The sequence below is a fragment of the Rhipicephalus sanguineus genome, chromosome 4, assembly GCF_013339695.2.
Source record: "Rhipicephalus sanguineus isolate Rsan-2018 chromosome 4, BIME_Rsan_1.4, whole genome shotgun sequence".
In the NCBI taxonomy this organism is placed as follows: Eukaryota; Metazoa; Arthropoda; class Arachnida; order Ixodida; family Ixodidae; genus Rhipicephalus; species Rhipicephalus sanguineus.
Window position 1 is genome coordinate 127,643,215 of NC_051179.1, and position 23,984 is coordinate 127,667,198.

At 45.0% G+C, this 23,984-nt stretch overlaps 1 protein-coding gene across 5 annotated transcripts in view; it reads right to left on the reverse strand.

Annotated features, from left to right (window-relative positions):
• The window catches only part of LOC119390655 (gastrula zinc finger protein XlCGF57.1), a 200,867-nt gene that overhangs the window by 34,063 nt on the left and 142,820 nt on the right, over positions 1 to 23,984 (reverse strand). The window contains exons 4-5 of one of the 5 annotated variants that reach the window (XM_049415130.1): positions 19,799 to 19,864; positions 19,497 to 19,719 (exon numbers count right to left, since the gene is read on the reverse strand). The exons of 3 other annotated variants lie outside the window; for them this stretch is intronic. In XM_049415130.1, the coding sequence (XP_049271087.1) occupies positions 19,497 to 19,719; positions 19,799 to 19,864 (289 nt within the window). The remainder of the gene's footprint in view (positions 1 to 19,496; positions 19,720 to 19,798; positions 19,865 to 23,984) is intronic. One more of the 5 variants, XM_049415131.1, reaches the window with a different exon arrangement.

Sequence of the window (23,984 nt, forward strand, 5' to 3'; positions counted from 1 at the left end):
CAAAGAAAAGCTTCAACCTGCTAATGGGCGGCACGCAATGAATCCAGCGGGCACCCTTATTGGTGGAGCACACTGCGACATCAATGCAGGGGTCTAGAAGAGCCTGGCGCAAAGAGACCGCTTCTGGCCAGGTACTGCAACTACCTCTCAGACAATTTGGTAGAGTTCAGTGGACCCTGATCTGAAAAACGTATCCCGTCCAGTCTATCACAATGTGACTCTACCCTGCTGGTCCGTCTGTGGTTTGGAGTGGCCTCCTCAAATGCCTATTCATTTATTATTGGAATGGCTGAGAGCTCATCATGTAAAGTAGAGCACTGCACGGGCCGTGATTCCCGGCCCGGGTCCGGCCTGGGCCTGGAACTCGTTCAAGTTTACCCGCTCGTACCCGGCCCGGTGACTCAAAGCGAGGCCCAGCCCAAACCAGAGAAAATCTTACGCTTACCCAGCCCGGCCCGACCCGACCGCAGATCAGGCCCAACAGGGGCCCGAGCGAATGATCTAAGTGGTGTTGCCCGTACATGGAATCGACAGCAAGACGTTTCAAGTGACAAATGTCAACTCTTTGTTCGTGCATGTTTCGCTAACAATTACACTTTAACCTATGGTAATTTCTTGTAAAAAGCGGCTCACGGTAGAAACATGTAGCCATATTTATTACCTCCGTTGTAAATGCACTATCCTAGATAAAAATTATAACGCAACGCATGCACCACGCGTACTTTTAGTAATACGTATATAAGCAGCCCAAAGAGAGAAAAAAAGACTATTTGGCAAAGCACACTTTTCATATATCACACCACTGCTAGTACAGTCTTTTTTTGTCTGTGGCATAGTTTATAGTTTATTTTTTCACATGTTATTCTCCCAAAAATAAATTATCACGCGATTCTGGCTTGAAGCACGCCAAACGCTGTTGCATCACATATCAAGCCACGCTAAAGTTTCTTGCGCTGCTTGCGCTAGCCGCAGGTGCGCACATCTGCCTTGCGGATTGTGAAGGCGTCAGCAGCCGTTCTTACCTTCGACCACTGGACAACTTTAGGATATATTTGTGGACCTCTGCAGAATGAATATAGTAGCTGTCCACCTCATCCATTCATTTCTCTCGTTCGCGAACAATGTGCCACTCTTCAATATTATGTTCAAAAATCCTCCTTGAGGGCTTCTTCCAGTTTTCAGCAGTGTATGTTATGCACGGTTTGCACTATGCTGTTCTTTTTCATGTTCTAATGGTGTATGCCTTCCTAACGATGTAGTACCGGCAGAAGGTGGCCATTGGGTTACGCGGGTAGGACTGGCTGGAGATGGATGAAGCGATTTCGGTCTATTTTCGGGGTTCGTTCCAGTTTGGTAATAAAGGCGCGAATAAGCTTCTCGAGGCTTACTTATTGGATGCATGTGGTTTGACGTAAGGGGGACATCACCCGGTACGGTGGACCTATGCTAATCCTGCACATTCCAACTCTGTTGCGGCAGTACCATGTAGCTTTCTCGGGCTGCATGCGGCCCGCAGGTCTATCGCTACTGTCTTCGTGCAATTTTTTTTCTTTATATGTACGTTCCGGAGCTACACAGGCATGACAGGTCTAAAAGCATTTTTTTTTCGTGAGGCACTCCCTGCGGTCACCATGTGTTGATACATAACCGTGAAACAAAACTATATTTCAGAATCAGCGGCCAGATTTTAGTCCATTTGGAGATAGGTATCTATATGTTGTTGGAATCCTGCCGCCAAATTCCCTTCAGAAATGACCCATATATGAGATATGGGAAAGGTCTTCTTTCAAATGGCAACGTGAGCAGACATTCTGTCCCCCTGATCCCCGCTCCTACCTCATCACTGTCCTGGCCCTGGCGGGAGTAAAATTTCATGAATGCAGCCCGTTAGCTGAGGTGAGTTCGAGAACCCTGATCAGTGTTGCGGAATGGGCACCTCCATTCCATTCCAATTCCATTCCGGGGAATTAAAACTTGCCGCACTTCCATTCCTTTCAATTCCTCGGAATGAAAAAACTTTGCCCATTCCCACTCCGGGAATGGCCGGACAGTTCAATTCCATTCCTGTAATTCCTCAACATAGGAAAGACATCTTGATAGTTTTATCGAGTTAAGAATGAACGCCCCATAAAGCCGATGTCATCAGATGCATTAAGAACTGCAAAAGTACGCAAAACAAGTTACCAAGGTCGACGGATAGTAGCTTGGTGATATATCTCGTGCAGTACAACCGCCCTACTAATTCCCATAAGGGCAGTTCTCCCGCTACCTACAGTATTTGAATGGTTAGCATGTTTGAACGAATGGTGATGTTTTATTATTGTTTAAGCTTAAATGTGTTATTGCTAAAATGACGACATAGCGTATTTTTATGCTGACCAATGTATAGTGTTCAAGAAGACTAAGCAGTTTTGCCACACGTCTGGAGCGGTCGTGAATATGGAGAAAACTAAAATTTAGAACAAAACCCTCTAGATCTGCTGGTATTAGTTCGAACAGTGCACCACTCGGGCACCTTGTGCCTTTGCATCGAATACGGAACACTGGGCTGCACTGCTTGTCAGCACTCACGTTTGTAAAGCGTGCCTCGCAAGCATGGATGGGGTGAGGAGAACTTTCTATGTTCACCTGTGCACAGGTATGCGATGTCTTCCTTGTCGCAAAGGTTATGTACGTGTGTTAGGTATAAACTGCTCATGGGATAAAGATTTGGCTGTGCATAGAGTATTCGCCATTTTCGTGGGGGGGTATCAACAGGAACCAACGCGCAGTTTCCCAGCTACACTAACTTATGCCTCGATTTCTCTTTTTAAAATTGGCAGATCGCTCACACTTTTACACCACACCTACCCTTGGCTCTGGCTAACAAAAGGTGGACCTAGAGAATGCGTTGTGGCCTTCGACTTCGAAAAAACATGTGCTCAGGCCTACATGACTAATATGAGTATGATATACAGTAGTAGCAATTAAGGATGTAGGAAAATACGTTCCTCCCCAATGCCCTCTTTGTTTTATTGTTCAAGTCGAGGCTCTGACTTACTAACGTTTGAAGTTTGAAAAACAGCACATAGACGAAAAGGTGCTCTATTTTTGGAAAAACACATAATTCTATTCCCATTCCATTCCGTGCAAAATGCGCTTAATTCCATTCCCATTCCATTTCCACTCCATTCCGGGGTCACGAAAATGTGGAATGATTCCGGAGGTATTCTAATTCTGGAGTGGTAACTCCGCAACACTGACCATGATATATATCGTAACAAGACGACAGCTCATGACGTTAACAATGTGGGCACACAAAGCAGGCTGTGCACATGTATCTCGTGTCACATGACCACTGGAAACCGTGAAGAAAAAAAGAATGGGTCTTTATAGGGATTCTATGTAATGATACCCCACGCAGTCCTTGTGTTTTAGTGAAGGGCTGCAACTTTCAAGAACGTTTCTCCGCTTTGGAGCTGTGTGATCGTTCTTGCGATGAAAAGTTAGAAGTATAAATTTATTATATTACATTTATTACTGCGAATACAAAATAACATTTCAGATATAAAATAATAGCGAATGCAGCTAATGAAGCGCGGAATAGAGAAATGTTAACTATATAAGCGTCTCGTCTATTTACTTTTAGCTCGCCTGTTTAAGATAAGTCAGGTAGCCCCATATGCAAGAAGCAAGAGTAGTTCATTACTTGACCCTCAAAAAACTTCTTCAAATAGCCTGCCCCAGATAAAAAAAAAACGTTTTTTGTTTTTAACGCGATAGCGTTAAAGAGCTCGTATCGCAGAAATTCCGCCGTCGGCGCCATTGGTTGTGAGCGAAAAATCATCATCTTGTCCGTGACCGAAAAATCTGCAAATAAAATAAATAATAAAAATGTTGGGTCCGAGTGAGAATCGAACCCAGGCCGTCTGCGTGGCAAGCAGGTGTTCTACCACACAGCCACGCCTCTGCTTGGAGCTGCACTGAAAGTAACTTTCATGCTTCCCAAAAATGCGCGTCCTGTATACAGGTGTCACAGTACGAGATGTAATATCGCAGTAATATTGCGTGGTACAAGCGTACATTGCCATCGGGCGTCACAGCACGTCGATATCATAACGACTTGGTGGTTTAAAGACAGCCACCCATTACAAAAGGCACGCACATTACTGCGCGTATTCCCTTAAGACCACCACGTAGTGGGTGCATCGCAACTTCGAAAAAGTTTCTAGCGCATAACTGCTCCTGGTTTAAAGCATGCTGCCCATTACATAAGGCACACACCTTAGTGCGCGCATTCTGTTAAACACTCGTAGTGTTCGAAGTATGTACTAGGGGCAGGATATAACTATCGCGTTCAACTCTTAAAGGCGAAGCTTAAGGTTCCCCCATTTTTTCGAGATAAAATGTGGAACATACGTGTATGCACAGCGTATGTGTAATAAACTTAAAGGGACACTAAAGATAAAAACAATTTGTGTATTATCAGAAAATTACCCTTTTAAAATTCCAAAATCACGCTCACCGCGACAAGACCATTGGCAAGCGAGAAAAAGAGCAAAAAGAAAATGCGGGTAGTGACGCCACCTTGAAATTCGCGCAGCAAGCGCCGGGACGTCATAGATTCCGACGGCGTCTACTGGGGCCTACGTAGTTTCTAATCGGTAAAAATGAAGTACATTGACCTCAGAGGGGGTCATACATACGTCAACATACCAAATTTCAGAAAATTTTGTTGAGTGAATGTCGCCGAAATACGACTAATACACTTTGAAATCCATGACGGGCCGCGCAGAGATTTCGGAGCGAAATTTAAAAATGGAACTTTGACTTAGATTTTTTCCCCTATAAATAAACTTATGGAGATGAAATTAATGACATTTGAGTTCTCAGAGTACACTTTATCAGCCTAAATTGATTCAGTGTTTCAATTTAGTGTCCCTTTCAGAACAGAGCAAAGTCCAAGCCCGGCCCGACCCGAGCCCACCACCTCAAACCCGGGCCCGGCCCTAAGCCCGGAGCTCCAGGCCCGGGCCCGCTGTGACAACTACTTTACCCGGCCCGGCCCAACCCGTGGGCTGGGCCGGGCTCGGGTTTTCGGGTAGGCCCAAGCCCATGCAGTGCTCTAATGTGAAGTCTGCAGGCGCAGCGAAACAGTTGCGCACCTCCTCTGTGAGTGCACCCGCTTCAACTCTGAAAAAGTGGCCCTTTGAACCACACTAGGCCAGCTGGACAACCACCCTCTCATGGAGAACAAAATCCTACGGCATTGGCCTACCAGGTCTTCAACACGAGCCACTCTGAGGGCGTTGCGGTTTCTGCAAGCAACCGGACTGAATGACAAACTGCGACTGTAGGCAGAAAATGTGGCTGTGTAGTACTTGGATGGTGCTATGGTCATGACTTTGCTTTGTTTTTGTTTTTTTATTGCCTGCTGTCGTCACAAACTCTTCTTCTCTTTCATTCTTTTACATCCCCTTTCCCCTTCCCATGTAAGGGTAGCAAACCGGAGGCTTCATCTGGTTAACCTCCCTGTTTTTCCATTATCTTTTCCTCTCTTCAGTGATGGATAATTCTGATCACTTGGGAGTGATTGGTCCATATGCACTTCTGCCAGTAGGGCGACAAGCATCACGCAAAGGCTAGCGTGGCAGTCGGAATGGAGTCCTATTTACAACATTTAGCCGCGCTCAAGTATCACCGGTACATATGCTTAGTTTTTTCTGATGCTGCGCCGTGCTACATATATATATATATATATATATATATATATATATATATATATATATATATATATATATATATATATTGTGAGCATTATTCATATGCTTCATCCTCTCACCTGTAAATACTCATAATCACCACTTGGGTCTGAGTAGCGAGGCTCAGGCTCGAGATAAATAAAGAAGAGTCTTTCGGCTTGACCGTCGTCTCACAAGTGGTGGAGGTGCTGGGTCTCACAATATATATATATATATATATGGTCGCACCCAGTGACGTGCAAAGTCATCTGTGCTATAGCACACTGGGCATCATTATAACACTGCATACAGAGACACTTGATACATTGTTTTTGTTGGTTTGCAAATTATTGAGTTCAATTGCCGGCGTGTCCTGGAACCATAAGTCCCATGGAAATGATTGTCTTTGTAATACAATTAAATTCAGGGTAGATATTAGGTGCAAAGTTGCGTTCAGCTATGACCACAATGAACAATGCATGCATTCCCTCTGTGATTATTGCGATAGCAATTAGACGGACACTCGAGGCTCATTTTCGCGTTCGCCAACAGCTTTCACATAAGGTCCAAATCGATAATATCGTGCCATGTATGGTGTCTTCAATGTGCGAGTAAAAGCGTGCGAAGGCTGCCAACGGTCGCTGCTCAAGCAGAGATTAAACATGGCAGCCATCCCCATTGTGTGAAGTCACACAAAGGGCCAGCGAAGGGGGAGGATGGAAGGGTGTGGAGGTGAGTCATCCTTGGGCAGCAATTGCAAATTTTATAAAAAATAACCGATGATTACGATACTGCCTAATGTGATTTCTGAGCACAGCTTCGTGCTGGCGCAAGGCCAACTGTGTTTGAAGTTTTGGTTTTCCGCAAGATATCGACTATGCCATAAATCATAATTTTTGTGACTGAGGACACCATCCACTACGCCATTATTCTTCTTTCTGCAGATAAGCAAGGTACCCGCTACACATATGTAAGGTATTATGTGCACATTGTGATGCTGCGTGTGGCTGATGACGAAGAATTATGGCGGAACACTTTACAGTGGGTGGTACGCATTAAAGGGACACTAAAGGCAAATAACAATTTATGTCAGAGCGAAAGCTCAATGTATGATGTCTAAAAACGGCAGTATTATTAACAGCAGTGCCCAACTTACCGAGAAATTAAGCTAAATGTATCACACGATGAGCGTCACGAGAGGGACATTTTGGAAGTGATCCCGATGACGTGGGAGAGTCTGAATACAATTAATCACTAGTAATCAAACTAGCTGCAATAAAAAAAGAACCTTCCGTGCATCAAGAGACGTAATAAAATGCTGCTTGTTCGTTTCTGTTTCATTCATGGAAAAAAGAACCTCTTTGGCGTTGCCATGGGGAATGGCGTGCATGGTTCAAAGGTTCCGTTTTCGCCGAACTGCACTTCGCCCGGCACCCTGCTTCACTCACGCGGTCGCATCTCAGTGGTAGTTTCGGTATCGCGTACTGCTGCGTGTTTTGCATACTCGTGAAATTTCAACAAAATACCGCATGCATGTGATGTTTCCAGATGCCCGAATGGTGCACACCGCCAGTGCACGACACCGCGCAGTAAAGGCGGGCAACGTTGGGCACGGCAACAGTGACGTGCGAAATACCGCTTTCAGGCGGGCGATTTGAAGTGCGCTAACGAGATGCGGACCACTAAAACGTGATTTTATTTCAAAATAAGCACTTCCTTGGCATAAAAGTAGCACTACGAGGTTTCTGGACCGCTATTTCAACAATCAACGTCGACTTAATATTTGCCTTTAGTGTCCCTTTAAACCACACTCGTTGTGCAATTAGCATTGTATGATGAATGGTTGTTATTTTACTCTTCTGTGATTCTATATTACATACGTTAATGCGATTGCTTGTGCGACATGACGCCTGTATAGGGTCTTTTTGCAAGTGAGTCTCAAGCATCAGCGTGGGTCTGTGGTAGAATACTCGACTGCCATGCAGAGGGCCCAGGTTGAAATCTCATGCTATCCTGGGTATTTTTTGTTCATTTTATTTTTTCATGTCTATTAGTTATGCCGCCGGCGACACCACTCTACGCAGGAACGGGTGCCTAAGAGCTGCACTTTAAAAGGGCATGGTCGCACCCACTATCTCAACAGAGATCAGTAGACTGCTTATACCTTTGTACCGTTTGAGCATGCTGCACACTCACCGCTTACTTTGCATGGAAGAGACAGATAGCACGAAAGTCGCTTCACTCACTGAAGAGACCGTATCGCCTTCGGAGGTGTCACCACCATAGCACGAAAGTCGCTTCACTCGCTGAAGAGACCGTATCGCCTTCGGAGGTGTCACCACCACTTCATAAGTTATCATGGCTGCTTTACTGTCTCCTCCGACAGTGCCGACACAGTTCACGCACACACAGCATAACACATCAGCTCGATTATGGTAACGCCCACGATCACTGTCCGGATAGTGGGGAGGGGGGGGAGACATCCCGACTGTGATTCAGTGAAACAGACATGATGTTATGTTGGGACCTATTGCATAACAGTCACCGCCTTGGCATTGCCGGAGCTGAACAGTCCCATGTTGCGCTTACCATGATACAGGGGCTAAGGCTTCCCGCAAGACACTGCCCCACCTGCATATGCAGCCATGTATGTGGCTAGAAAACTCGCCCACACGCAACTTGACACTCAGCCTTGGTGCTTAAACAATGGAAGCATCATGGGTTGTCGGATTCAGCTGACGCCCAAAAGAATAATGGTTGTGTTTTCAGTGTTCATGCATCCAGAAAACATGCGAACACAGACAAAACATACCAAGTTAGATTTCAGGTACATACAACATTTCCAGAAGATCTATCCAAAGGACAAAATTCGTATCTGCAGAGATTTAATGCTCAGCATGTGGCACTGAACTATAAGACGTGCCGCCCATGAGCTCGTCGTATAATGGAAGTTCTAACCGTTACAGCCTAACACTACTGAATCTACCGTAAGCCCATACAAGGCCCGGGTAGCACGTATGGCAGACACAACACCTAACGTAATTGGTTCTCGTAACCCAGAATCTGTCACTGCAAGCTTCTTGAAGATCCTCTAGGCAGTGCCCTTCTTCCTACTGCCACGACATGTGAAAAAAAAAGTGGTGTCTCATGCCGCAGCTCATGAAATAGGCGAGAATGCATGATTACACACTGGGATAATTACCTCAAGCAGGCACAACAGCCGTATTATAGACCTTGATGCCTTAACGAAAGCTACGATGCATGTCAACCATGCAGCAACAGACGCTGCATGTTTCTGGTGATCAACCAGACCCTGACAGGCACCTCCTGCATTTAGGGAACCAGAGGCTTAAACTTTTTGTCAGAATATCTAGCAAAGAGATGCTTCCAGACATGACTAAGGCAACTGGGTTCCTTACAAAAAGAAATCTAAAAGTATACTGGGGCGCTAGCATCTCAGCAGGGGATGCAAATACGAGAAGATATGAACGGATCCACAACTTCAAACAAAGTATGGGGTGGGGAATCCCGAGGTCCCTCCTGGGCCAGCACAAGATATCTGATGGAGCAGCATGTGTTGCACTGACGGAAGGCATCACCAAAGCAGAACTCTCAGAAAAACCGGCAGACATCTTTTTTCCGGCAAAATGTTGCCCCGGGCAAAACTTGTGTGAGGGATCAAGCTTAAGTGTGAGACAACAACTTAATACAACCTTTCCAATAACCGAATTCGAAGATGCTTTACGCAGTACAAACACACATTGCGCACCAGGCGCCGGTAAAATTACAGGAGCGTGCTGAATTGAGCATCGCGGGTTGTGGTTGCGATGAAACCTCACTGCATTCAAACTATCATGCCAAACGCGCTTGTACGGTACAACAAGCATAGCGCTGTTGCAGCCATACTGCACGCATTTATTAGGCGGCAACTAAAATGCACCTCTGTCCATTGCCAGGAGCACTAGAGCATCGACAAGTGCGCAGCGCTTGATGGAAGCTCGTCCAGCAGCATCGCTGCTGGAAGCTTGTCAATCAAACGATCCGCACTCGTCGTCGCCGCGATAACCCAACAAGCTAATAACCGCATCTGTGCACGTACTGAAGCGGAGTGGATACGAAGAACACTGCGACGACAAATGCACATACGATGCATGCAAGTGGCCCAGAAGTGGTGGCGCGACATGAGTAGGCAGTGCGTTGCACGCACCTAGCCAGGGACGATCAGATCCATACAGCCATGCCACGCTTTAATGAAAACTGTGTCAGTTTTTGCTTAGTGACAGACAGTGGTACAGACGCAGACACGTATTGCGGAAAGCCGATACTGTCTGTTCTGTTGCTATGTCAGTCGTTGCTTATCCCGGACCCTGCAATAGTTCCAAAATGCCGCTTGGCATACACCTTGACGACGCAGTATCGTACGGGATTGCCAGAATCTTTTCCACACTTTGGTAAAAAAAGAGGCTTTGTGGTGGGTACTTTGCAATATTTGCGGTGGCACTGTATGTATTTCTGTATTGGCGGTGATGGCGTGCATCAGGAAATGCTAACTTGAACTTGGTGGTTAATGCGTACAGTCGAAACCCTCAATAATGAAATTGCCGAGGAAGCAATTTTTGTCCTTCTCACGAGAATTTCGTAGCCGCTAAAACAGAAAAATGTGCACACCAATTACCTAGCACAACCAAAATTTATTTAAAGAAGTTGCTGACCTTCCTTTGTTTCACACTGCTTTCAAGAAGGTGGACGGCTCGAGCCTCACCTTTTGCAGCTTCGATGATCATGGTAGACTTCTATTGATGCATGAAAAACATGCTTTTTATAGGAGGCGGCATCTTTCCAAAAGGCTTAACACTGCATGTAAGCAAAGCAGAGGCAATCTCGGTATGCACACGGAGAGTCGCGCGGCAGCAAGCAGTTATGCAGTCCACAGAATGTCTGTCGGCATGACGTCACTTTCGTGGATGTCGTCACCTGTGCTCACATAGTTGCCAATAGAGGCGTCAGCAAAAAACTGTTCTTAGCGAAAAAGAAGTCTTCTTCCTATCATCATCACCCAACCGAACGTAAATATCAACGGTCGCACCAATGCTTATTGGCAGAAACTTATCTGCCTGACTTGACGAATGAGCGGTGCTACAATTGTCGAACTTCTGGGTTCCCAACTAGCTCATGGGTTGAAAAAATGTTGCGGATCACAACCTGAAACTTTTGTTATTGCGGGAGCGCTTTTTAAAGTCTCTTTGCTGCCGAGAGGGGCCAAATGCATTGAACTTTATGGATGTTCGCCGGGGCAGACGTCCCGATTCAGGCAGGACATGTCCTAATTTTGTGGCTAGGGTCCCACTGTCCTGCATACCTGCTTGAGGGACGGTGTTTTGTCCCGCTTTCGGCCGAAAGGCGGCTCGTAGTTGTGGTCAGCTAGCCCAACCACTACAACCCTTTGCTATACTATACTATACATGGCGATGATCTGCTTTCTTTCTCTCTCTATCCATACTTCTTTCTTTCTCTCTTTCGGCCTTTCATTCTTTCTATCTTTGTTCTCTTCCTCGTTCTCTCACCCACAGCAACGCATATATGCTTCCCATAAATGCTTGTTCAGCTACCACGAGTGGATAGCCTCGTCGTTACAACGCTCGCCTTCGGATCGTGGGTACTCTGGTTAGAATCCCCTTTTGAAATTTTAGTGCATTTTATTTAATTCTTCTCCTCTTCCTCTCCACTTCCCATCTCCTCTCCTCCTCCTTTCCTTCCTCCTTTAGACTTCGCCGAGCAGAGTTTTCGCTCATCGCTCGCCTGCTCCTCCTTCCAGAGTCCTTGCCCAGCACTCCTCATTTTACTAGGCTTCACTCTTTCTCACGCCAAGTTCCAACCTCCTTCCCCACCGCACTCCATCACCTTTTTTCACTCCACTCTCTGCCTCTAATGTCTTCAGTTTCCGTCACACCTACTGACTCGGTAGTGGGGCTTGCCTAATTGCTGTGGCGCATACATGCCCGAGTTTTTGTGTACACTACACGGATTTATTGCACGCTTAAAACAGCTCAGCTGTTAAAAGTGGAATCTTCTGCTTGAGCAGTACGACATGTTTTTCCTTCCGTCATTCTGCACCCCCCCTTCCTCCCTGACCCACTCTGGAGCCTGCTGACCTCTTGTCTAACACGAGCTGACGCGTATCACACTACTGAAGTCTATGCAAGCAGGGAGAGCCCTTGCTAAAATTAGGCTTGACGTAACTAATTTTTCTGTGCTATCGCACATATCTCCCCCTTGGGAACACACACAAATTGCAGACCCTAAACCTTGCGAAAGAACGCTGGCAACGAACACTTGGCAAGGAGGCAAGCCCGAATCCACGAGGAATACAAGCAGCAGATACGCAATGGTAACCACCCCATAGCACATGTCAAATAGTGTGCGTGGATGCCTCCATTGGACAACAATAGAACTGTGGGTGTTGTCTACGGCATGGACTTGGGGTCAAACGAATGAGGAAGCAAAGTCCATCTAATGAGCCAGATCATTCGCACATCTACGACAGAACTGTATGCTATCTAAGATTTTCTTAAACCTGCCGAGCCCACCGCTCACAATTTGCCAAGAGATGCTAAATGCCACCACAGAGTATTTACAGACTCCCATGATGCCTCTCACATGCGTAAACACACTCGCACAGCCACCCTTGCTGTTGAACAACTACATTTCAAAGTGTATCGTCTGCAAGAACGAGGGCATAATTTCCAAATGCACTGGTTCCTGGGACAAATGGGTACGCCAGTAAATGAACGGGCACTGCTAACAAAAATAGTGCGCGCTAAAAGGAAAGAAAAAAGAAAACCAAGGTACAGCGCATGCCATAAGGACCTTGGGTTCTTTCACTGGAATAAACTGCAGTGTTTGGAGGCGCTTCTCTGAGCTCTTCGGGCATATTGTTCTTGATGCCAGGTTCATCATAGAATGAAATCTTGGGATTTTACAGGCACAGTGACATGGCCGCTCGATCTCTCCCCTTTGGTGCGGCCTGCCGCTTTGTCTCCTGAACAAAAGAGCGCGCATGAAAGGAGAAGCTGACTGACTGGCCACGACGGGAGGTGAGGGCGCTGCATATCGGCGAGGTAATCGCCCTTGCACCTGCTTGCACGGCGTCGTGCGAAGGTGTAATGCCACTAATACACAAATAGATGCCCTCTGTACCTTTATAAATAAAATACATATTTACAGTAAAACCTCGGTGATACGAATCTCGCAGGGTTACCAAAAATATTCGTATCATCCGAAATTCGTATCACCAGAAAACATGGAAAATTAGTATGTGACAAAAAAATTGGCATACATTTTGATTTAGTGTTTCTCATGAACAGCTCTGAATGATTACCAGTAAAGTTTTTAGACGTCACCGATCATACTTGTACTCGTAAAATATACGGTGCATGCGCGCGTGTGTAATTAATGAACTAGATGTGTTGTGCCCCGTGACCGCTAGTAGCCCCTTCGTAATCTTACTACGTTTTTCTGCATGACACCACAATACTGCGGCGAAAGTGACTTAAGAAGCGCTTTGCACACGGTAGATAGAGGCCAAGCTGCTTTGCCAAGACCATCCACTTTGTCTCTTAGGGTCTTCGTCCACCTTTAACAGGACTTCATGACGGACCCGCAACCCAAGTTTCAGTCTTGTTTCATAGAACTTCTGATTGCGGGGACATGGCTTGCATCGACGTGGCAGACACGTGTTAACACAGTACGAAGACGCTGCTGCCTTGAGCACAGGAGCACGCGTCAACGCATTAGGAAAAAAAAAGCACGATGTCAACGTCATCTGCAATCTAAGCGCGATGGCGCCAAAAGGCCTCCAAGATTCGCGCGCACTATCTCGGAGACAACGACGCACCGTTGATGGTCGCGAAGCTCACGTGATTGCCGGGTCTTCTGCGACAGCGCGGGCAGCACCTGTTCGTACCTGTGCGCTAGCGTACGTTCGTATCAAACGTCGCGGGGTGCAAATCGGTTCGCAACAACCGTACTCCAATGCATTGCAGGCTAATGGGCCTTGGCCGGGACCACAGAAAAATTCGTATCACCCCGAAATTCGTAAGAGCCGTGGTTGTATCACCGAGGTTTTACTGTAGTTAACACTGAAGTCGGAGTCGCTATGTTTTAAGCATTATTATTGCAACGCTGAGTCGCCGTACGAGCGAGAGCAAGACAGGGATCATGCGGCTCCTCGCTGCCTCAATCGGACAGCTAAAACTGGCCGCGTGCATCTCATTGAGCGCATGTATCAAGAACAATCTAAGAAGGGCTATTTAGTCGTGCATAACTGGCTTAGACATATTACCACAAGCATAATTGACACTGCTTCACTTCTTACACAACGCCGGTCTAACGGCGCACATCTAATACACATGTGGCGTTTTTATTTTGTAAAAGAGCCAAGTCCACTGGAACTGAGAAAAACGCAGTTTTATGCTACTGACAATATCGTTGGGCCTGCTCCAACAATCTTTTGCCAGTGTGCTCATGTCACCGAATTTCTCAAATCTATACTGCGGCTAAAATCCATATAGCCCACTATCGTCGGTATTCGGGAGTAAATTTGGAATTGGCTCTTATAAATTGGAACATTTCATTTGTGCTTGAATTAGCTCATAAACTAAGTCTAAATCGCACCGAATCAACTATATAGCAATATATCAGGACAAAATTATTGCTATCTCTGTGCTTCCATCTGTGCCGTACTTTGTTGCATGGGCATAATGGCGATGACTAAAATTGTCGATCAACTGGTGCTTCCAGGCAAAAGGCGCACCATTCTGGACTCTTGGCAGCGTTTTCTTCTTCTTGGCATCTATTGAATGCCTTCGAAAAATGGTTCAGCTCTCCCTTAGCTCGTTTGATGCTGCACCATTTCGGATCAGTTATTCTTCAAGGAATAGATCGGTGTCCAATATACTTATGCATTGTTCGTCATTTGTCATGTGTTGTTGTTGTTCTCTGTGGTTGCCGTATATATTTTCGTATTCTGCACAATAAACACGTTGGAAGTTAGCGCTCGTCTTCGTGTGTCTCGTTGTCCTAGTCCTCAGTTCGCGCTATAGCAATCATCATGAAATACCAACTAGCCCAAGCTGCCACCCTTCTAAACCAATATCTTCATTTCACTTCACTTCTATTTCAAATGTACTGTCTTGGAGCGAAGGAGTGAAAAAGGGACATGATATTGCCTTCAAACTTGAAACAAAACTGGAAAAAGAAACACCAAGAGACAGAAAGAAGTAGAAAAGTCGGCCTCTTACTCATCGTATTCGAGTTTTGCCGAACAACATGTCCTTGAGTAACTACCAACTCACCCAAGAAAAACTAATTGTGGAATGAATGCACGATAACAAAGAAACTCGAATACTAATGGAACAGGTTGGATGCTGCCACGTTGATTGTCTTGATCACAATTGTTGACGCAGAGCTGCTTTAATTGGTCTGACTCACGTTTGATTCATACATATGCGAGATATGGCTCATTTTTATTCGAAACTGCCTTTTTGAGTTCATGTTCCGATGAAGAATCGCCCCATTTTGATTACAATTGTTTTAAAAGTGGAAGATACTGAGGCTCGCTTTAAGCTCCCGTGATATTTAGCACAGTTTTGGTTTCTGGAGTTGGCTCTCCTCAAAAAAAAAAAAAGCCATACATATACATACAAAATGTTACGCCTTAGAAGTGTATGTCGCAAAAAAAAAAAAAAGAAAGAAGCTTGACGAAGGGAAGTACTGTTTATCAGGAGTAAAGGGTTCCTAATATATATATCCTATGTTGATGCATGCGCGTACAAGAATAAAGCAACACATGTACATTAGAGGTGTTTACGCATAAATTCAAATTAGGAGTCCAGCAAAGCGAGAAGAATTATTAGTGAGCCTTTTGTCGCTTTGCTGGACCCCTAGTTTGAATATATGCGCAAATGCCTCTACTTTATTCCTTTATGCGCATGCATGACGAAAGAAGATATATAAAGAACCATTCCCTGCTAATAAACAATTGCGAGTAATGCTTGTCTTCGTCTTGTTTCCTACGTTTTATTCCTCGCGCTAATTAATGTGTCTCATCCAGTCATCTGCCCCTATTCCAGCTAAATTGACTGCAGCCTAATCATGAGAGCGTCTCAAGTGAAGCACGACAAAATACCGAGAAGAACCACATGAAACTGCCCGAGCAGATATCTCACTGTGGTCGAAGGGAGCTTTGCGAGAAACCCCCACGTCGCCGATAGCGAGCTTCATAGCCGACCGCAGCGGGTTGAAAAGAAACTACCACTCTCACAGGCGGAGAGGAGCATTCGGCGGGCTGCACCAAAGGGGGGAGATCGAGCGGCCGTGACACTGACTAGTGCATGCCATGCTATCCGTGCAGTCGAAACCACCTGAATACATATCGTGCAATGCACCTCAAGAAACTTAAACACACAGGGACTGGTATGGTCCCATGGATGCAATTGCCCAACCCAAGCATTACCGTTGCTCCTATTTCTCGCAGTATCCAAAACATTCGATATAGCTACATTTCTTTCAAGCTCCCATATCCGCCAGCAGCAGGCAGCAGGCACTGCTACGGCAGATATACAGACCCGAACGCTTTCCAAGACCAGATACTACCTGGCGCAGCATCGCCACAGCCGCCAATGAGCTATGATGGTCACAACAGAAGTACCTGAATGACCTCAAGGCAACAGCCACTGATCTGAGATGAAGCATCAGGCTTCATCTCTGGCGTGACCAAGGAGGTTGAAAAAAAACTTCTGGAGTGGAGGCGGTGAGCCGCCGCTGAAGCCGACGACTGCCATATTGCTCCGGGCAGAAAACGTGTCGGTCGTCGCTTGAGCCCGCGCGGAAGTTCCACAGAGGGCGAATTTCTCCGCTCCTTTGATGACAAGCGAGTGTTGTGGATGTCTCACTTGTTGGACTGCGATCTACTCGATAACCACATTTACAATTTGTCGAAGATTACCAAGCTGTATATAAAAAACGCCAGGCCTGCGCGCAGCACAGTCACAGCGAAAGCTGGAAGAGCGGCCTTTCTAGAGCCCGTTCTAAACTCTCTTGGGGAAACTAATACAAGTACACTTTCAAGGTACCCACTACGTCGCAAATCATAATTTTTGTGAAGTACGGAATAAATCACTATGCCATTATTCGTCTTTCTGCGGATAAGCGAGGTGCCGCTACACATCTGTAAGGCATTATGTGAACTTTGTTGATGCTGCCTGTGGTTCCTGGATGAAGAATTATGGCTGAGCCTTTTGTAATGGATTTGAAGCAATTAACGATCCGGTCACTCGTTGCGCAATTAGCATTATGTGACGCCTGGTCGTTATTTTACTCTTCTGACACGCTATATTACACATTTAACGCAATTCGTTGCCCGACATGACGCCTGTAAGGATGTTTTTGCAAAGGAGTTCCAGTCACTAGCGTGGCTCTGTGGTAGAATACTCGACTGCCATGGAGAGGACCCGGGTTTAAATCCCATATGAGCCTGTTTATTTTTATTTATTTCATTTTTCTTATTTCGCATGATGGTAGTTACGGACACCGGCGGCGGCAGCGGACAACCATCCCACAGCTGTTGTGATTTGATAAAAGCTTTCGCTGTAAAGTCAGGCTTCACCACATTTCAAAAGAAATCAACCGGAAGAAAATTCGGCAGATCCCACGCGTTGTGGGAAACGGTTTCATGCGAAGCAGTCAGCGAGTACTTCTATGCTCTTTTTATGGCTTTGAGCCAAGCGTTACGAGGTGTATCAACTTGTTTTTGTAAGTGTAGTAGCTGTGTGCACATCGTGGGCTTACCAGGCACGTCAACACTGGCGTTTAAACGGTAACTTTGAGGTGCAACGTAACGTCAGTCCTCACGTTAGAACACACACGTCAGTATTATCGAAAGTAAGTGCACATTATGGTGCAACCATGTGGATATCATACGTAACTTTCGTTAATGTATTCCTCTGGGTCGAGCAATGCTTCAATATAGCGTGCTGAAACAAAGGAATATAAATGTAATGTTTATTACACTACTATAAAAGCGGAGCCAACACTGGAACCGCAGACGTTAATCTGATATGACGCCTGTATCGTAGGAGTACATACATACTGTGCATTGCTTTCTTGCAAAATTAGATAGCCAGCACCACAACCACACTTGACGTTGCACAGACACTACGCCTGCATAGGCTGTTTTTCCGAACCAGTCTATATACCCGACGTACCTTTGTGGTAGAATACTTGATTGCCACGCAGAATGCTTGGGTTAGATTCCTGCTGTGATCTTAATATTTATTCTTTCCATTCGTCGGGTCAACGCTGCCGATGTCGGTTTTTCTTAACGCTCTCGCATTTAAAGTACCAATGTCTGTTCTCGCGGTTCCTGGGTAGATATAAACTGTCAATCACGTGTGGCGCATACCCGTACACCACGGCCAGTGGTAAACGGCTATGTGCCACACGTGTCTGGAGGAAAGGGTTTGACGACCTACGCGACAGAATTTTCCCGTTATTCATGTCATGATACGACAGCCATATCCATCTAATCCTCTTACCCTCCCATGCCGATTTTGGTCTGCACCAGGTAAAGGAGGCGATCATGAGAGCACCTCGGCGTAGGTGGCTAGGCAGATAGATTCGTAGATAAAAACGCTGAATGTGAAAAAGGTTCGCTAAGAAATGCCTCGCATTTAAAACTCCCAGAGCGGAGTAAGAACACGGCTGACAATTAAGGACTGTTATTTTGAAAAAAATTATAGAAGAGTGTAAACAAGAGCTGCAGCAAGCTAGTCAATTAATCTGCTTTCGTATCTCTTCTTTTGCTGTGTTTACTTTTTAAGGGTGCGTGTTTCATATGGTTAGTTTCGTGATTGTCTGCATTATGCATAAACCAGAGCAGCAGCAAACTGGTCAACTAGTTTGCCTTTGTACCTTTTCTTTTGCTGTGTTTAGTTTTTAAGGACGCGTGTTTCATACGGTTAGTTTCGTGATTGTGTGCATTATGATGCATTTTGAAGTTATTTTGGATTTGTTGCTTTATCGATTCACGTATAAACCACATTGTATATTCTTCTTTTTTCTTTTGAAATTGTGTAAAAGCCGGGGGTGAATAAAATTTTATGTACCACTTATTAACTCCTCCATGTGCTTTATTTCGGGAACGCTGGAAGCGAATTCTATGTGTTATCAGGCACGCTTCAGCCCATGTATTATGGTGGAAAAAACTGCCTTCTTCAATCCTGCAGGACAACAAAAAAATTCGGCCAAATAAGTGACACTAACTATCCAGTTCTCACGCTGAAACGCCCCCGCGGAAGCTCACAGTTACGCTGTCCGCGCTCAAGCTGCGCTGCCTCTTGCCCGGAGCAAAATGGCTGCCAACCGGTTTCCCAGGCTTCACCCGCTCGCGTGGGCGCGTATAGGGGACCTCCACTCCAGAAGTTTTTTTTAAACCTCCTTGGGCGTGACAGCCAGAGCAAAAATAAGCTCGCAAGACTTTTGTGCCTTGCCATTTTACTGTGGCCCCCCATTGTTTCTTTCCCATCCCTGCCCCGATCCCTCACTGCAGCCCTCTGAGGGGAAAAACATGACTAAAGACGTGTTAACAACAACCCTAAAGCAGTGAGCTGCTCGCCTAGCTTGGCATAACATTTCGATTTCTTGCTATAGCATTCATTCTTTTGCTCTTGCGGCGAAGTTGACTTTCTCCTTTATCTAACGGCGAATGCAGAGACATACCTGAAGAAACAGCTTGAGGCTCTGTTTGTGTAGCACTTGTGGACAGAATTTTCTTTTCATTTGCTTGTGATGCTTCATGGTGGGTCAGTAGTCGCACTTGAACAGATTTATCTGTGACGTGACCCGGCTCACACGCTGGCTCTGGTGATGTTTTTACGGCTTTTCCCGACTCAAGAGTGAGGCCCCATGCTGCATCATATACTGGATCTGCAGTGACGTCGTCCTGAAATAAATTAGCTTGTGTTGTTACGAGTGATAACGCCAAAGATCATTGCCGAGTAAAGTAATGAAAGCCCTCTTACAGGATCTGTCTTGCAGCAATGACTTTGTCCTGGCGTTTGCCCGATGGTTCCGTCTCCAAATAGGGGCTGTCCAAGAATATGCAACAATGTATTAAAAATGAGTTATTGACACATACACAACGAAACAGGAGGGTATGACAATTATTAAAAGAAATACTTTTCACAAGTGTCTAAAAAATTTTTGAAACCACTTATACTATTGTATAATTGCCTGGTTTTTGATTTTTCTGATGTTGTACCCAGTGTTGTCTTTTGTAATTGCCATCAATGTTGCTCAGACAAGCCAAACCTACTGCAAATTTCATTATGTAGGTTTAATTGGGACACTTAAGCGCTTAAGTGTCCCAATGAACCCCTTCATAAACTCTTAAGCGCTTATGACGACCTGTGCTCGTGATGGCTCTTCAGGAATGTTTCAGGTGGCTTTTCATGAGCCCAGCTCATCAAATTTAAAACATAGATTGCAGCATGGGTTCCATGATTGGCGCTATTACTTAATGAGTGTGTGCACATTAAATGGCAAAATGTGCACCTTGCATTTCCCGCACGTGATAAACGAACATGGTGCACCGCCGTGCTTTGAACGTCACCACACGGATGGTAGCCTCATATAGTTTGAATTGAACTATCGAGGAATAGTACATTTTGTACACGGGAATTCAGATGGAATCCTTACTTCCTGGAGCTGCAGAAATTTCTAGCGGAATAGACATCAAATGCCCCAGGTATAGGGCATTACATGACGGTGCGAAATATGACGAATAAAGCATTTTTATCTGCTGTAAAATATTTTCACAAGTATTTTTCTGTTTTGAACATGACACTGAAGCATTTCACGTCATACAAAAAATTGGCAATTTTCGAACAATTTTTCGTGATTTAATAATATCGGATGTTGCAAAATGTTCACATAACCCTACCTCATTAAAATTGAAAACGAACTTCAATAATGGAAATCGGCCTGTGCATGTCCCGCAAATAATTGTCAAGAATATCTTCGTCTTTATAGCCATTCCACATATTCCTTTTAAATGTGTAAGCATTCCTGTGCCGACTCAATGAGAAAACTGTTCGTCCCTCTGTCACCTGAGTCGACCGCCACTATAAAGAAATGTGAAAAATCGAAAATAAACTTTCACTTCTGTGCTCGAGTTTGAACCCTGGTCCCATATTATGAACATATGTTCCCTACATGAATGCATTGTACCCGCAGTGAAAAGCCCATGTAGAAAGATAATTTCTACGAAGGCTTTGTTGCATTGCATGGAAGTGGAATAAAAGCCATCTGCACGACAACGTGCAAAGCTGGCAGGGAGGACCGTACACACCAGGAAAATTCGAACTTTGCGAAATTTTTATGCCAAGCATGCGTTTCAGTGGCTGTAGTGCAGACGTTCCACGGGGCCGTTCGAGACACTGACGAGCACTACTGAGAAGACCAAAGATGGCTGCCTTGCGCGCTGGTATGGTGCCTTCACCGCTCGGCTCGGCTGGTGTCCAGAAAAGGGCAGTTGCACACCGTCTCCCAAACTGCCGCAGGATCCCAAGCATTTTTGAAAGTTCACGCTTCCGTTGCACAAAACCAAACTAGCACCACATCTTGACAATGTGCCGCACAGACTAAGCAACAACTCTCCGTGCTTTCAATGCTTTGACATCTCCTCAAATACTCCTTCCCTGTTGTTTTTATTCATTTTTCATTGCCATGATAGCACGCACTGTGCACACGACAACGCAACCAACGATACTGGCTAGACTGTTTTATTTGTTGTGGCTGCTTCCTTGGGCGGCACAACGTTCAAACTGTGTTGAAGGGTTGGCCACAGGTAGGAAGATGAGCCTTGATTTTGTTGAACTGTCATCACATCAGCCGCATCAGCAGCATGCCTTTAGCCACTTCAACCGTGCACATTTGTCAATTCGTCTTGAGGAGAAGTGACAAGATGGCCTCCCACCAAAAGGCGGTTTTCTGTGACAGTGAGCGAATTTCTGTGATCAATCTGTGTTCCTCCAGTTCGCAACAGTTTGGTGACTTGAGTAGGGTGACTGAAGCTGCATTGTCAGAGCCATTGAAATGACTGCAGCTTATACAACAATACACTAGAATATTGTGGTGCACTGTAACCCTACATCTGTGTTGGCATTAACATCATGGCCTCGTGCGTCGTCTTACAACCACTCTGTGGTAATAAGTGTCTCATTATCATTCATGCATTTGTTAATATTGCAATGCAATTGGAATACTGTTTCCACAAAGGTGAGTGAATGTGTAAGCAGTTGCCACTTGTTACGCTAGTGTAAAGCTTTGATGCACATTTTATGTACCAATGTAGCATCTGTAGTCGCTTAAAACCTAAGAAAAAAATGCCAGCTCCACCCTCAGCCATTGCTGTTCCTCCCAGAGAAAATTTGCACAAATGATCCAGCCAACACCTCTTACTCATTTTTGTGATGTCAAGCTTTTATCTAGTGTTTCAGGCAGTTGACTTTTCCACACAGATGCAAGTTTCTGTCGCTGGTTTTATGTCGGAAATTTGAACACCCTGGTAACTTTCGTGAGGGATTCTGACATCGCTGCTCAACCATACATAACATTTCAGGTAGCAACAATGCACCTTGAAGTCCTAATTTGTGTAGTATTTATATTTACACTAGCTGAGGAGTACTTGTGGTTTAAGCGAAAAGCAGCCATCATGACTGTCTTTCACAGGTGAAGGATAGCCACACCGCGGTTTTGAGGGTAGATTTGACATTTTTTTCTTAGCTTGTGATGGAATACAGTATATGGGGGATAGATATACTACAAGGGTGCATAATTCCCTTCAAATTTAAGTCATGCCTTCCGTAATTAAAAATTCATGTTACAGACCATTGGGGCTAAATCGAGAAAAGTCACAAGTTTCTTTTTTAATAAATATGCATTTATAATGCAATTTGAGGTTCCTGATGATTGTAATAGAGTCTGGGAAATTTTTAAAAAAAAACGCGATGTGATAACTGGTTCACTTTAGTACTTTCGTGCATGCATTGTGCAACCATACTGCACCTGTTGAACATAACTTTCAGTTATCTTAATGTTTTATAAGTCTTGTACTGAGCTAAAAGCACATGCATTTCGTGCACACGTCTTAATTTGCCAAGGAAGCATAAAACAATAATATGCATCATCGCTGTAGTTTAGAAGAACTTGTTGGTGGGCAAGTTGGTGCATATTAATACAAAAAGGATAACTGCGCTACCTGACACACACGTAACAACCATAGACACACACACTGCGCCTGTGTGTGTCTATGGTTGTTACGTGTGTGTCAGGTAGCGCAGTTATCCCTTTTGTATTAAGATCACTGTAGTGTCTAAGGTATTCAATAAAATAGGAAGACTTTTACACTGCGACATTTATTTCATCTGTGTTAACAGATCATGTGCACATAAGAAAAGTATGCGGCAGATGGCACGCTAGGACAGCAACAAAAAAACATAGCAAATGGTATGGCTATCTAGTGGAGCAGCATCGGCATTAGAAATAAAAAACTGAAATGAAGAAAGGAGTGCAAAAATGGGGAGGAGCGGGTGGCTTGCGCAAGGCTTCTATGAGCCTTGTGCATTTTGTTTTTGCCAGCATTTGCCACAGGTGGCACCACCAGCAAACCTCAAAGAAGCAACGGATGCCAGTGCCGCCTAAAATCAACATTCCAGGAACAGCCGCCTCCTCATGTAAAGCTCAACACTTCGGCATCACCTACAGAACTTACAAGGGAGATTCTGCGTGGATTTTTTATACTCACACTTGTTTCCGGCGACTGCAAACTTTATGCACTACTGCTACAGCGATTTTAATACTCTAAAAGCCCATTTTCAGACACGCATGTCAAATGCCGTGTCTGGCCCACATTCACAAAACTTGTCCAAGTGAATATCGGTGCTTAGTTACAGCCATGGTTGACACTTCTAAAAGCACGTGCCAGACCACTGACTACCAAGAACGCACTCATTTATTAAGAGGCATTCTGCAGAATAGACACACACAGGTTTGCAATCCTTCGGCAAAAGCATCACCAGCGACAGAAGAGTAAGGGAGGATTAAGTAATGGAAGGAGAAATACATGGCGAATATATGTCAAGCAATAAAACGTCAATTTTCTTACAGCAAAACTGCACATTACACAGTCGTAGCTCCGTGAACAGG